Below are 15,556 nucleotides of genomic sequence, written 5' to 3'. Positions count from 1 at the left end.
CCCAGCCGCTCTGGGCGGCTCCCAACAGAATGTTAAAAACACAATAAAACATCAGACATTAAAAACTTCCCTAAACAGGACTGCCTTCAGATGTCTTCTGAAAATAAGTTAGTTGTTTATTTCCTTGACATCTGATGGGAGGCCGTTCCACAGGGTGGGCGCGACTACCGAGAAGGCCCTCTGCTTGGTTCCCTGTAACCTCACTTCTCGCAGTGAGGGAACCGCCCTTGGAGCTGGACCTCAGTGTCCAGACTGAACAATGGAGATGGAGATGCTGCTTCAGGAATACTGGGCCGAGACACCATCATGGTGGAGGAGGAATTTTGCAAGGGTTTGGCTCCAGGATCAGGGAGTTCCATGGGCCTGTAGAATGTGCAAGGCAGAGCAGGCACTGTCTGTAGAGTCCCCCCCCCCTTTGCTTACTCACTCTGTGGCGATCTTGGTCCGCTCCAGATAGTTCTTGGCTCTCAGGGCATCATCCTGGGCCAGGCGTACATTCGAACTCAGGGCGTTTGCTCGTGCGCGAGTGTCCACAGCCGTGTGTTCCAGATCCTGCCTCCCAGTGACCAGAGCAATTGGAGTTGGGTAAAAGAGAGAGAGAGAGAGAGAGAGAGAGAGAAGGAAGGACTACAGAGCCATCACCCAACCAGGGTAGGGGCAAGCCAGCAATTTAGGGCTGCCAGCAGTCACCACCAACTACAGCTGTCGATTTGGAGAGCCATACCAGCTTGCTATGCTTTGGCTGTTAGGAGATGGTGATAGGACAGGGGTCCACTTGGAAACGGCAGAGGTATTTCAGTAGGAAGTTAACTGAGCCTCTCATGTTTCTCCAGCACCCCCTGGTGGCTGTGCATGATCCTAAAGCAATGGGATGCCAGCTGAGGATGAGAAAATCAGGTGCACAGGGCCAGAAGATACTGCAAGGTAGCAGCTGATATGTCAAAAGGTTGCCGACCAAGATAATTTGGTATCAAAAGATGCAGCTGCCAGCTACAGCTAGGGGCTGCTGGTCTAGCAAGCTCTGCCACCTGTCTCATTCGGCCACAAACGAGGGGCAGAAGTAAGTTTGGTATTTGCTGCAAAAGACATTTTGCATGTCCCGTATCGGTTTTTTCAGCAGCCAGGTATGTGCTGCTGAGAATGTGAGCCCAGGCGCTGCCTCCCAGGGCAGATACTAGCTTGTGTTGAGCACCGAGCGCATGGCTCAGGTTATTTTAAGGAAGGCTGTGTGGGCCTGCTTCCTTCAAGGGGGCTAGCAGCATGGGCGAGAGGCACCCATGGCAACCACAGAGGCCTCCATCTCTGGTGCAGCTGGGGTAATGCGCTGCAGCCGAAAAGGAGCCGTGTGAAAAAGCTGTGCTTGGGGGATTGGGAACCCCAAAAGGCACTAGGTAAAGGGTAAAGGGACCCCTGACCATTAGGTCCAGTCGTGACCGACTCTGGGGTTGCGGCGCTCATCTTGCTTTATTGGCCGAGGGAGCCAGCATACAGCTTCCGGGTCATGTGGCCAGCATGACTAAGCCACTTCTGGCGAACCAGAGCTGCGCATGGAAACGCCGTTTACCTTCCCGCCGGAGCGGTACCTATTTATCTACTTGCACTTTGACTTGCTTTCGAACTGCTAGGTTGGCAGGAGCTGGGACCGAGCAACGGGAGCTCACCCGTCGCGGGGATTCAAACCGCTGACCTTCTGATCGGCAAGTCCTAGGCTCTGTGGTTTAACCTACAACGCCACCCATGTCCCTAATAAAGGCACTAATAAGGGCTAAAACGAAACACTGTTCTTTAAAACAGGTGGCAAAGCCACAGGCGACAGGTGCCCCCGGAAATGATTTTGGTGGCCACCTAAGAACTACCCCCAACCCACCTCTTCATCCCCCCCAAAAAAACCTTGCATTCTATTTTTTTTTATTTTAAAAACCACTTCCTTTTTTATTGCTCCTATACATCTCCCACTGTGATGTCAGAGGTTTTTTTTTTTAAGGCCCCTCAGTTCGCCTCCCTCTGTTGTAAAAATTGTTTAAATATTTTTATACCGACTGCTCCCATAGGTACCCAATGGCACACCTTGCTATACAGGTCTACTGTGAAGTCCCAGTAGGGCTTCCTAGCAGGTAAGTAAGAATCAGGCTGCAGCCTCGATGCATTTGTTTGATGCTTGGAGCCACCTTGTAAAAGATCTGGCTGGAAAGTTGAGCTGCTAAATGCCACTTTCTGATTGTCAAGGCTGAGGGAGAATTTAGCACCTCCCCAATTCAAGTCCTACAGGCAGGGGGTGGCTGGCCTGTGACCCTCCAGCAATTGCACAAAAAGGTACAACTCCCCATTGGCTTCAGCCAGCGCAGCCAGTGGCCGAGGATGAAGGGAGACAGTAGCTCAGCATCACCCAGAAGGCAACAGGCTAGCCACTGTGCCACCAGTGCTTGGCAATTTCACTGGCTTGACACCTATTGCTGGAAGGGAAACAAAAACGCTCTCTCCCTTTAGGCTTGCTGGGGATGATGGGAGGTATAGTCCAAAATTACAGAGGGCAGAGCTACATTTCTCTTTGTTTCAGGCACCCATTGTTCAACTTCCAGAACAAGGTGCAACTGCTGAGAGTATACGTACACAAACACACCCTTTTATAAAGAAACCCCTGTTTTGCTTTTCAGAAAACCTGAAGCTTGCACACAGAAAGAAGGGTATAGGGCCAGGGAATGAAACATTTCCGAAATATAAATGTAAATTCATCTCACACACCCCAAACCCTGGAATTTTAAGGGGTGAGAAGTCGATAACTTTTCCTTTGTTTTAATTCCCACCCCTTTCCCCTGCTAGAAGGAATATCCTTTTTTAAAGATGTAAGGCCACTATTATTTCTATGGAAACCAGAGAAAAACGAGAAAGAGAGTGATGCAGCGGAGGAGGCAGTCGCCCAGTAACTGGCTACAGGAAAAGCAGTAGCCCTACAGGCTATGAGAGCAGGCCCAGCCCTGGAGGAGATGGCCTTTTTCAAAGGCAGGTGGCCCTGGGTTCAATCGCGAGCTCTTGTTAGTTCAGGGCATCCCAGGTAAATCAGGATGGGGAGAAGACCTTTTTGCCCAGAGACCTTGGAGAGCTGCTGTCCGCCAGAGTTGACAATACTAGGCTCGTATGTAAAGCAGCTTTCTGGGGAGTGAGCCCACCACAGAGGGGGGAGGGATCCACTTGAGCCCAGATCTCTGGAGGTCCAGGGCCATCTTATCTGGCCCCAGGGCAGAAGAATGCTCCAGCAAGGCTGCACTCTGGAATCTTTTTATTGGGGGTGGGGTGGGGGGTGCAGAGGGATCACGGTACCATTATCTTCTTCTGCAAGCGCTGGCAGCTGGGGCATGGGCCCGGGGGGACCGCCCTCTGCTTCAGCTCTTCCAGGACGGGCGCCATGGCATGCTCGACCATCTGTCTCAGCGCGTCCGTGTTCACAAAGCTGTAGCTGTGGCCGGGAGAGAAAAGATGGAGCAGGGTTCATGCAAGGACAAGAGGTCGGGAGCCCCTTCCCTTCTCCTATCCTGCGCTCCCTGAAGGATCTCTGCCTGCTTAGGTTAAAAAAAGGGGGGGGAAAGGCAGTCATGGCCACAGATCTAGATGGTTTTAAAAGATGGTTATGACAAACTGCATGGTGGTGGCTATCGATATCTACCAGCCAAGGTGGTTGGAGGCTTCAACGCTTCTGAAAACCATTTATGGACTCATAGAATCGTAGAATTGGAAGGGACCCTGAGGATCGTCTGTAGCCCAACGCCCTGCAATGCAGGAATATGCAGATGTCCCATATGAGGAATCAAACCTGCAACCTTGGTGTTATCAGCACCACGCTCTAGCCCACTGAGCTATGCAGGCTGATTAGATGGGTACAGGCCCACTCAGGGAGGATAAGGTTGTGGCAGCTATAGATTGCCTTTGGATATCAGTCGCAACTCTGTTTAGGGAAGTTTTTAATGATTGATGTTTTAATGTATTTTTAATATCTGTTGGAAGCCGCCCAGAGTGGCTGGGGAAACCCAGCCAGATGGGCAGGGTACAAATAATAAAGTATTATTATTATTATTATTATTATTATTATTATTATTATTACTGGGAACAGCAAATGGGGAGAGTGCTGTTGCGCTGTGGCCCTGATTGCAAGCTTCCCACCGCCATCTTTTTAGCCACTGCATTGTGGCTGCAGGACTGGGCAGTCCACTGGTCTGATCTAGCAAAGCTCTTCCTATCTCTAGAAGCACAGACCAGGGAAATAATCAGCCGCTTAAGGCACAGTGGTTTGGTCTCCTCTTAGTACTTCCAATACCAGGAAGACTGGAGGTTTGTTGGTTCATTATTTTTGTGAAGAAACAGAAGCAAGCATCCAAATCTTAACACCTGATTTTGCAGGAAACTGCCAAGTCTGTCCTGAAGCTCTGGCGGCAGCCACTTCTAACATGAGCCTGCATGCTTGTGTACTATATTGCCCCCTTCCCTTCCGTGAATTTCCAGTGATCTTGTGATACTGAGTGCGTTTGTGGCCCTGCCGTTACGCTGCTCCAACGTATAACATGCGTGTGCAGGGATTTCTAAATGGTGAGAGTCTGCCACCGCTATATCATTTGAACCAGCGGTTCTCAACCTGCGGGTCCCCAGATGTTGTTGGACTACAACTCCCATCACCCCTGAGCTCTGGCCTTGCTAGCTAGGGGTGATGGGAGTTGTAGTTCAACAACATCTGGGGACCCACAGGTTGAGAAAGGCTGATGAACGGCCTTGGAGCCGTACCACCAATGTGCTGTGCCCAGCCTCCTGCCCGCACTTATCCCAGGTTTGGCATCCTTGCTCCTGGCTCGGCTTTCATTCCCCCATCCTGACCCTCCATCCACCCTTGTGTGTCTCTGAAGCCGGCACCTGGAACATCTGGCACAGCTAGCAGGGTGCCTGTCGGGTGTCTCCAGGGGCTTGAGTGCTGAGAGATGCCTTGACACATCCTCCATGAGCGACTTCACTTGCCACAGGCCATCCAGGTCAGCGCGGAGCTGGGTGAGAGACACAGACGTCCGCTTGGCCCTGGAACAGGAAGATAGGGGAAAACCGGTGATATTTTAGGGAGCAGGCTAGCAGGCAGGGCCCATGACTTACATCATAGGAGCCTACACAACACAAAACACTGTTGCTGCTGTATGTAGGTTTTATTTTATTTGTTTTTTATCTTATATTTTGGGATGCGGGTGGCGCTGTGGGTTAAACCACAGAGCCTAGGACTTGACGATCAGAAGGTCGGCGGTTCGAATCCCCATGAGCTCCTGTTGCTCGGTCCCTGCTCCTGCCAACCTAGCAGTTCAAAAGCACGTCAAAGTGCAAGTAGATAAATAGGTACCGCTCCGGCGGGAAGGTAAACGGCGTTTCCGTGCACTGCTCTGGTTCGCCAGAAGCGGCTTAGTCATGCTGGCCACATGACCCGGAAGCTGTACGCTGGCTTCCTCGGCCGATAAAGCGAGATGAGCGCCGCAACCCCAGAGTCAACCATGACTGGACCTAATGGTCAGGGGTCCCTTTACCTTTACCTTATATTTTGGAAATGTATGTCCAGTTTTTCCCCCTTTAATTTCTTCTGGGGCCCCCAAGAGAGTGAGGCCCTAAGCTATAGCTTGTTTAGCTTATACGTAAATCCGGCACTGACTGTACTCCCTTGTGGACCAGCATCCAGGAATCACATCCCCGTGGTGAGGAAGGGCCAGAGACCCTAGCCCAGAGGTCAGCAACCTTTTTCAGCCCTGGGCCGGTCCAACGTCCCTCAGACCATGTGGTGGGCCGGATTATATTTTTTGGGGGAAAATGAACGAATTCCTGTAACTCAGAGATGCATTTTAAATAAGAGGGCACATTCTACTCATGTAAAAATACCAGGCAGGTCCCACAAATAACCCAGAGATGCATTTTAAATAACAGGACACATTCTACTCATGTAAAAACACCCTGATTCCCGGACCATTCGCGGGCCGGATTGAGAAGGCGATTGGGCTGGATCCGGCTCCCGGGCCTTAGGCTGCCTACCCCTGCCCTAGTGGGTGGAGTAATGGTCAACTTGGTACATGAGGCAACATTCCAGCCACACAAACAGCATGAAGGCGGCTACGTGCTCATTCCTGTCTCCATTTGGGCATTACCAACAAGGCAAAGGCACTTCTTAGCTGGCCAGAGGGCAACGACCACCCAAATATTACTTGCTAAAAATTGGAAAACACAAGAACTACCAACAGTGGAAGATTGGCAGATGAAGATGATGGACTTTTCGGAGCTAGCTGACCTGACTGGAAGAATCTGCGACCAGAAAGAAGAGGAGTTTCAAGAGGACTGGAGGAAATTTAAGGACTATTTGAATAAATATTGTAATATAAAAAATTAGATAGGCCTAGGATTAAACTAAGTTATAATTAAATAAATGGGATTTAGAATATTAAGAAATGTGAATAAGATGGACTATAATTGGAAATTGTTTTAGTTCAATAATGATATTGGAAAGCTGTTACTTTCAACTACAAGGAAACTAAGAAGGGAGGGACTAGAGGAAGTCAACCAAGATGTTTAAAAGGTTGGATTTGTAAAGAATTAAGTTTGTTGTTATTGTTTCTCTGTTTATTGTTACTTTTTTCCCTGTTCATTGATGTATTTTTTTCTTTTCTTTTTTCTGCTTTTGTGTGTTATTCTGCTTTGTGGCTTTTGCTATTATTGTGGAAAATCTAATAATTTTTTTTAAAACAAACAAGCAAAGGACTTGGGAAGGGCTAATGAGGAGTGGGGCCCAAGGAAAGTGGGATCCTAGCCCAGGGAGAGTCGTGAGGGCCAGAGAGAGAACCTCGGAGGGCCACCTTTTGTCCCGTGGGCCAGAGGTCCTTTGAGAAAGGGGGCCTTGATTTGGCTCGGGAACGACACGTACGTGGCAGAGACCTCATCCAGCTCCTCCCGCAGCATCCTGAGCGCCTGGCCATGTTCCAGGTGTGTCCTCTCCCACTGGGGAAGCACCCCCTCCAAGCGTACTCCCAACTGGGCCAGCAACCGCAGAACCTCCTTTTGGGTCAGCCCATCCCGCTGAGACCTCCCGGATAGCTCCAGCACGCATTTCCTAAAACGTGGGAAGCGAGAAGAAAAAGAGATAGCCGTGTTGGGAGGCAGGGAGGGCTTTCTCGAACGAGGCGCCCCCTTCCCCACTGCTGCTCGATACCTGATCTCTTCCACGCATGCCAAGGTGGCGGCTGTGTTTAGCTTTCCGTCGGCGCCCCCCTCGTCCCCCGGCCCTGCTCGTGGCTGCCCGCTCTCCAGCGCTCCTCGCAGGCTGTTGATGGACGCCAGGATGGCGGCGGTGGCCCGCTGCAGGTCACCCTCCTCCAGGCTGGGGGCTCTCAGGGGCGAGGCTGCTGCGCTGCCCACCAAGTCAAGGAGCTGCTTGGAGACCCCGGACGCCATCCGCTGCTCCAGCTCCTGCCACTCTCGCTCCTGCCGACCAAGGTCCTCTGCTTGCACCTGCCGCTGCAAGAAACGCAGCTTCTCCTAAATGGAGGCCGCGTTTGGGGAACGGGGGGGGGGGAATGACACTTATTTGTTGCTTGGCTCATTTATTCATTTGTTAAAAATTCGACATTTTCCTGTTAGGCAAAGATCATAAGATGACCCGGATGGTCGCCAGATTCTGTGTACAGATCTGTAGGCGTAAACCATCCCCACACCCAAACTAATTCGTTAAGAAAATCCCCAAACTTGGTTCCATGGGTGACTCTGGGTCATCTCTCTGCGGTAGCTTATCTTAAAGTTCAAGTGTCTATAGGCATATCACATTTATAAATTTTAAATTTATTGTTGCACATTGTTTTAAATGTTTGTTTCCCTTCTGGGATTGTACCCTTAAGTGTGTTTTATAAGCTGGTCTCCGACCGTAATAAATTATCTATCTATCTATTCATTTGTTAGTTTGCAAGGAAATAAAATTCATGTGTAATATGGTTGCCATACATCCAGAATTTCCTGGACATAGCCAGTATTCTGCCCTCTTAAGCAGAGTCTGGGCTGAAATTGCTGGAACGTCTGGGAATTTTTTTGGCAAAAAAATGCTCAACCACTTTGGGCAAAAAAAACCTCAACAACTTTGGCTAAAACACACACACAATAACTTTTGTGTCCAGATTTTCACTTTTTGAAATATGTCAACCCTAATGTATAATAATAATAATAATAATACTACAGTGGTACCTCGGTTCACATACGCTTCAGGTTACATACGCTTCAGGTTACAGATTCTGCTAACCCAGAAATAGTGCTTCAGGTTAAGAACTTTGCTTCAGGATAAGAACAGAAATCGTGCTCCAGCGGCACGGCAGCAGCAGGAGGCCCCATTAGCTAAAGTGGAGCTTCAGGTTAAGAACAGTTTCAGGTTAAGAACGGACCTCCGGAACGAATTAAGTACTTAACCCGAGGTAAAGCTAAAGGTAAAGGTACCCCTGCCCGTACGGGCCAGTCATGACCGACTCTAGGGTTGCGCGCTCATCTCGCTCAAGAGGCCGGGAGCTGGCGCCGTCCGAAGACACTTCCGGGTCACGTGGCCAGCATGACAAAGCTGCAACTGGCGAGCCAGCACCAGTGCCGCACACGGAAACGCCGTTTACCTTCCCGCTATATAAAGCGGTACCTATTTATCTACTTGCACTTAGGGGTGCTTTTGAACTGCTAGGTGGGCAGGAGCTGGGACTGAACGACGGGAGCTCACCCCGCCGCGGGGATTCAAACCGCTGACCTTACGATCAGCAAGTCCTAGGCACTGAGGTTTTACCCACAGCGCCACCCGCCTCCCAACCCGAGGTACCACTGTAATAATAATAATAATAATAATAATAATAATAATAATTCAATTTATATACTGCCCTTTAGCAAAAGATCCCAGGACGGTGTACTGTACAACATTTAAAACACATCACAGAATGCCAGTGATAAAAGCATAATAAAATAATAATAAAAAGCATATTGACAGACAGCCTAATAAAAAAATAGTTATACTCCGCCACCCCTACCCCACACCTCCACAGACCATAGATTAATTATTTATTAGCCATAGGCCTGGGTAAAGAGGAATGTTTTTGCCTGGTACCTAAAGACATGAAATGACGGCGCCAGGCAAAACTCTTTGGGGGAGAGCATTCCACAGTCAGGGAGCCACCATTGAAAAGGCCCGTTCTCTTGTTGCCACCCTTTGAACCTCTCTGGGATGGGGGACATGGAGAAGGGCCTCCAAAAACTTCTTCATTAGGGGGTTTTGCCTGTATGAGCTTCCTTGTATTTTCCCTCTTACTAAAGAAATTAATTGCATGTTAGCCTCGCATCTCCCTCTCTGACCTGTGAATGACCTGATCTTCCTGTTGGCCCTGTGACACACATATAGGCAATTTTTATGAGCCTAGCATGCAAAATGCAGCCTGGTCCTCAGTTTATTCTAGGACCTCCTGGCATCCCCCTCACCTCCAGCAGCACCGAGTTCTTCTTGAGCACATTGGTTTTGATTTCAGCATCCTCTACTGATTTTGAGACCTTCCGGCAACTCTCCTAGGGGAGAAGATCGCAAGAGATTCAAACACTAGCCCACTAACAGGAAAGGGAACAGAGTGAGTTAACATGGTTCTTCATTGATGTGGAGAATAAGGTTCGACTAAATGTTGCTTTGGGGTCGCCTCCAAGCCTGTGACCTTATAGCTGTAAGATGCAATGCCTGCAGAAAAGGAGACTGCTGAAATGTTCACACCAGTTTTTCTGTTGAAGAAATGGTCCTTGTCAGTCAAGTCTGCTAAGTATCCGCTTTGTTACGTAAGTTGGAGCAAAAGCGTCACTGCCACAGAAATATAGTAGCTGGAGACACTTTGGAAAGGTGAGCTGAAAGGGACATGGATTTCTCTCTCCCCTGCCCCTCAGCAGCTGGAGATTATGGACTCAGCTACATTAGTAAAGAAACAACGATTTGAATGTGCTATAAATATGCAACACCAGAGAGCAGGAAAATTTTTATATGCCATTTTCCATAGGGTTTTTTCCCCTCTTTTGTTATAATGATCTAATTCAGGGGTAAAGGTAAAGGGACCCCTGACCTTTAGGTCCAATCGTGGCCAACTCCGGGGTTGCGACGCTCATATCGCTTTATTGGCCGAGGGAGCCGGCGTACAGCTTCCGGGTCATGTGGCCAGCATGACTAAGCTGCTTCTGGCAAACCAGAGCAGCACTCGGAAACGCTGTTTACCTTCCCGCCAGAACGGTACCTATTTATCTACTTGCACTTTGACATGCTTTCGAACTGCTAGGTTAGCAGGAGCAGGGACCGAGCAACGGGAGTTCACCCCGTCGTGGGGATTCGAACTGCCAACCTTCTGATTGGCAAGTTCTAGGCTCTGTGGTTTAACCCACAGCGCCACCAGCATCCCTTTAATTCAGGGGTAGTCAACCTTTTTATACCTACCGCTCACTAATGCATATTTCTTGGTGGTAAAATTTCCTTACTGCCCATCAGTGCTCCATGGAAGGAGGATTCAGCTTGTGCCGTAGAACCCCCTACCGCCCACCTGGAATCCTGAAACCCCCAATAGTGGGGACCCCCTGATCTAATTTCTGACATATTTACAGTAGTACCTCGGGTTACAAACACCTCGGGTTACAAACATTTTGGGTTACAGACTCCGCTAACCTGGAAGTAGTACCTCGGGTTAAGAACTTTGCCCCAGGATGAGAACAGAAATCGTGGGCGGGCAGCGCAGCAGCAGCGGGGAGCCCCATTAGCTAAAGTGGTACCTCAGGTTAAGAACGGTTTCAGGTTCACAATGGACCTCCATAACGAATTTACCTGAAGCGTCTGTAGCCTGAAGCGTCTGTAACCCGAGGTACCACTGTATAGTCAAAACACATTGGGTTCAATGGTGGATGGGACTGCGGAAGTATCTTTTCCCAGGCACCCACCACTTTCCGCCCCCTTTTTATTATTTTTTATTTTTTTATTTGCCAAGCTGAATGCGTGCAAGCTAAATGTGTATAAATTGTGGGCTTACTGTACATCAATACTGTGTATATCAAGAAAATGGAATCAACTAATTTGTAAATCGTATATACTAATAATTACGAAATCTATGCATTTTATCTAGCTAAGTCTGCATTAAAAAAACCTAGCACATTATACAAAGAGAACAATAATTCAGTCAATCAATCTGTGTACCATTTATCCAGAACGACTGGTCTGGATGACACAGACAATCAAATCAACTGCCTTCAAGCCAGCTATCTGAGGGAAGATTTGTGTGGCAGGAGGCTACGCTGTTCTCCTGGCCTGGACAATGTCACCTCCTTTGTTGCTGGAGAGGAACTGGTCTTCATCAAGAGCTGGAAAGCCAGAATGCCACTGACATCATCAACAAGTTGCTGCTCTTCTGCATAGAAGGAACTATATCTCTGACTTCGAAACTCTGGCAGCTGGTGTCGACTGAGAGTAAGTGGAGGCAGGCATAGCAAATCCTCTTCTTCCCTGCTGAGTTTTGCAAGGGCAACACTCAGACTAAGGAGGAAGAAGCTGAAAGGAAGTGCCATTTCTTAAACTGGTTTTAAGTAAGCAGGCAGGCAGGGCATGGGCTGCCTGAAGCAGTGTTAGAAACTCAGGTATACAGTGGTACCTTGGTTCTCAAATTTAATCCATTCCGGAAGTCTGTTCCAAAACCAAAGCGTTCCAAAACCAAAGCGTGCTTTCCCATAGAAAGTACAGTGGTACCTTGGGTTACATACGCTTCAGGTTACACACTCCGCTAACCCAGAAATAGTGCTTCAGGTTAAGAACTTTGCTTCAGGATGAGAACAGAAATCATGCTCCAGTGGCACAGCGGCAGCAGGAGGCCCCATTAGCTAAAGTGGTGCTTCAGGTTAAGAACAGTTTCAGGTTAAGGACAGACCTCCGGAACGGATTAAGTACTTAACCCGAGGTACCACTGTAATGCAAAATGGATTAATCGGTTCCAGACTTTTAAAAACAACCCCTAAAAGAGCAATTTAACATGGATTTTACTATCTAACGACGAGACCAGTAGCTGAACTGGGTTCCACACAGTCACAAAAACAAAAAAAAGAGCCGCAAAAACAAAAACGCAAAATAAATAGCAAAAACAGACAAACCTCAGTGTAACACTCAAAACGGAAGTGTGGCACTCAAAACAGAAGCATAACACTCAAAATGGAGCACGTTTGGCTTCTGAAAATAGTTCTCAAACTGGAACACTTACTTCCGGCTTTGCAGTATTTGGGTTCCAAGTTGTTTGAGCACCAAGGCGTTTGAGAACCAAAGTACCACTGTATAAGCTAGGGGCCAGATGGCTCCTTAATCCAGGGTTAGAGTCACCAAAACGGAATGTCTAGTTGCCATTTTGGGGCCAGATGGCTGAAAAGTCATATTTCTCACAATTCAACTTTTCGGTTCCTGAAATTCATCTGACTGTGCAGCTAAAATATCACAGATAGAATTTTACAGGATGTGTGTATGAAAACCATCAATATCCAAGGATGCCCAGGCAGGCAAATCCAGATGGTGGAGATTTCAGGCACCATCCTGGTGCCTGGGCATCTTCACTTGGTCGCAAGTGGCTAATAAAAAAAAGGTAAAGGACTCCTGACAGTTAAGTCCAGTCGCAAACGACTCTGGGGTTGTGGCGCTCATCTTGCTTTACTGGCCAAGGGAGCCAACATTTGTCCGCAGACAGTTTTTCTGGGTCATGTGGCCAGCACGACTGAGCCGCTTCTGACAAACCAGAGCAGCACACGGAAACACCGTTTACCTTTCCGCCAGAGTGGTACCTATTTATCTACTTGCACTTTGACATGCTTTTGAACTGCTAGGTTGACAGAAGCTGGGACCGAGCAACGGGAGCTCACCCCATCGCAGGGACCTTCCAATCGGCAAGCCCTAGGCTCAGTGGTTTAGACCACAGCGCCACCCGTGTCCCCATGTGGCTAATAGCCAGGTGCAAAATTGCCTGGCACCTGGTGAATTTTAAACGCTGGCCTGATGGCTACCTGAGGTTTGTTTATGTTATTGATTTCATAAAATTTATATACCGCTTGATTGTAGGGGAGGGGGCTCAAAGCAGTATACAAAAAAATAGGAAACAACGAACGTGGCACTAAAAATAAATAAATTACAACCATAATTTAAAACATACAGAAAGTTAAAGCCACAATAAAGTAGACCAAAACAAATGAATACTCATACAAACTTTTTGAAACATCTGAATAGGCTTGTCTAAACAAGAATGTATTCAGCAAACACCAAAAACAATACAGTGAAGGTGCCTGTCTGATAGCAATACGCAGGCAGTTCCGAAGTGTAGGTCCTGCCAGCTACGCTGAATGACCAAATTTTATAGATGCAGTGTGGATATTATGTGGCACCTGCAAAAGGGTACATATGAGGCAATGGGCACTGCCCCATTTGCCCTCATGGACTAGCCTATAAGAGTTGTGACTTGTAAGAACCTGTGCCGGAGTTTGCTTTTCCCTCCTCCCTCCTCTTCGCTTTTCCTCAAGTGTCCTGTCTCTTTAAAATTTAGATTGTGAGCCTGAGGGCAGGAACTGCCTTGGCGCTGATTTTTATCACACCCACATTGAACATCCACACACAGACTGTTAAAAAACCTGGCCACACCCAATAATTCACTCAATATCACTCCATCTCCGTATGTTCTTATTTAGATTACTTCTAGAATAATACCAATTAAAATATAAGAAGTAGCACAGAGCACAATAAAGTGCAGTGAAATGGCATTATGATAACAAAGCAGAATACATTACGATATAATAAAAATGTGATTACTAACCATAATTATCCCACTAATTATTTTTTTTAATAGTTTGAATGAATGGTACCCATTAATATCTACTCCATATCTACGCCTCATAAAGTATACAAATAATGCCATGTTAGTTTGTTTTGTTTTGTTAGCAGCATGTTGATTCCCCTCAAAATCTGCATTAAAAGAAGGGGATTTTTCCATTTGTCCTGGGCCTCTGGCAGTACTCCCGTTGCCATGGAAACAAACACAAACTGCCTTGAGGCTCTCCCGCCAATTCATTCAGACGGATGTCATTCTGAAATCTAGCTAGTTGTGTAATCCTTGCCGATTTGGCAGAGCCAAAAGAATTAAGTCCATACGCGCACACACACCCCATCCTCAACTTACAAGTCCCCACCAACTGGAATAAAACAGGAACGCTACTTCCATATTTACATTCTTTCAGACCATCTTGCTAAATACATGACAAAAGCAAAGAGCACATGGGCATAGCCAGTATTTTTGTTCGGGGGTGCAGGACTTTGGGGAGAGGGGAAAAACCAATGGGATTGGTCAATTAGTTCAGTATTTCTGTTGTTTTACTTGATGGGGCGGGGACAGCTGCCCCTTGGGCTGCCTATGAAAAAGCATCATTTTCCAGCTTCATTTGAAAATTCTAATGGAAGGCAAAATAGAAGCGCTCTAGCCGCCGTTTACTAATGCCTAACTTTATTTCCTTGTTAAGTAAACTATGATCTTGCAAGGTGGGTTTTAATGAGAGGATGAAAGGGGAGCTCAGAATGGCTCTTGGGCACTTTACTCATTATTGATTATTGTAACTCGCTCTATGTGGGGCTGCCCTAGAGACTGACCCAGAAACTCCAGCGGGTGCAGAATGCCGCGGCGAGACTCCTTAGGGGGTCTTTGCCGCGGGATCACATTCACCCGGTGCTATACCAGTTGCACTGGCTCCTGGTGGAGTACAGGATCAGGTTTAAGGTGCTGGTTTTAACCTTTAAAGCCCTACACGGCCTAAGACCCTCGTACCTACGGGACCGCCTCTCCTGGTATGTCCCATGGAGGACCTTACGGTCTTCAAATAAAAACATCTTGGAGATCCCGGGCCACAGAGAGGTTAGGCTGGCCTCAACCAGAGCCAGGGCTTTTTCGGCCGTGGCCCCAATCTGGTGGAACGCTCTGTCACAAGAGACTAGGGCCCTGCGGGACTTGACATCTTTCCGCAGGGCCTGCAAGGCAGAGCTGTTCCACCAGGCCTTTGGCCAGGGCACAGTCTGACCTCCTCCCTCCTTCTGTAATCCTCATAGAACTCTAGCCCAATGGTTGCCATTGATAAACGTTCAAGGAATTGTAGCCTAAAAAGATTCGAAACGTCAAAGCACATTTCTATGCAAGACAAAGCTAACGTTTTGGGGGCACATATAAGATTGGTGAACTGTTAAGTTGTGGGTGAACATATCAAGACAACACAGCGATTCTTCAAACAGCTCTTGTTTATTCACTGACCCAGAACAGAACTGAACTGAAGGGTTCAGCCAGCCTGCTTATATAGAGCTCCACTACAACGCAACAGTAACAACATTCTGTAACTATCCAATCACTGAACGTCACTTTCAATTCCTTATTTGCATATGTGGACCTGAGTGAAAACTATCTACAGTATCCCCCTGCTGGCCCAGGGTGAGAACTTCAGTACATAACATGAACGTCGTTAGATCGTA

The 15,556-nt window shown here is 47.8% G+C and overlaps 1 protein-coding gene across 9 annotated transcripts in view; it reads right to left on the bottom strand.

Moving 5' to 3' along the window:
• TSKS (testis specific serine kinase substrate) overlaps positions 1 to 15,556 on the bottom strand; it is a 28,590-nt gene that overhangs the window by 1,048 nt on the left and 11,986 nt on the right. For 8 of the 9 annotated variants that reach the window (XM_079949609.1, XM_079949613.1, XM_079949610.1 and 5 more), the window contains 6 exons: positions 9,493 to 9,576; positions 7,211 to 7,536; positions 6,926 to 7,111; positions 4,897 to 5,055; positions 3,319 to 3,454; positions 428 to 552 (listed from right to left, as the gene is read on the bottom strand). In XM_079949609.1, the coding sequence (XP_079805735.1) occupies positions 428 to 552; positions 3,319 to 3,454; positions 4,897 to 5,055; positions 6,926 to 7,111; positions 7,211 to 7,536; positions 9,493 to 9,576 (1,016 nt within the window). Of the gene's footprint in view, positions 1 to 423; positions 553 to 3,318; positions 3,455 to 4,896; positions 5,056 to 6,925; positions 7,112 to 7,210; positions 7,537 to 9,492; positions 9,577 to 15,556 lie in introns of all 9 variants that reach the window. The other variant, XM_079949616.1, reaches the window with a different exon arrangement.

This window comes from Podarcis cretensis, assembly GCF_951804945.1.
Source record: "Podarcis cretensis genome assembly, chromosome: 13".
NCBI classification, from domain to species: domain Eukaryota; kingdom Metazoa; phylum Chordata; class Lepidosauria; order Squamata; family Lacertidae; genus Podarcis; species Podarcis cretensis.
This window is presented reverse-complemented; position numbering and strand designations above follow the sequence as displayed.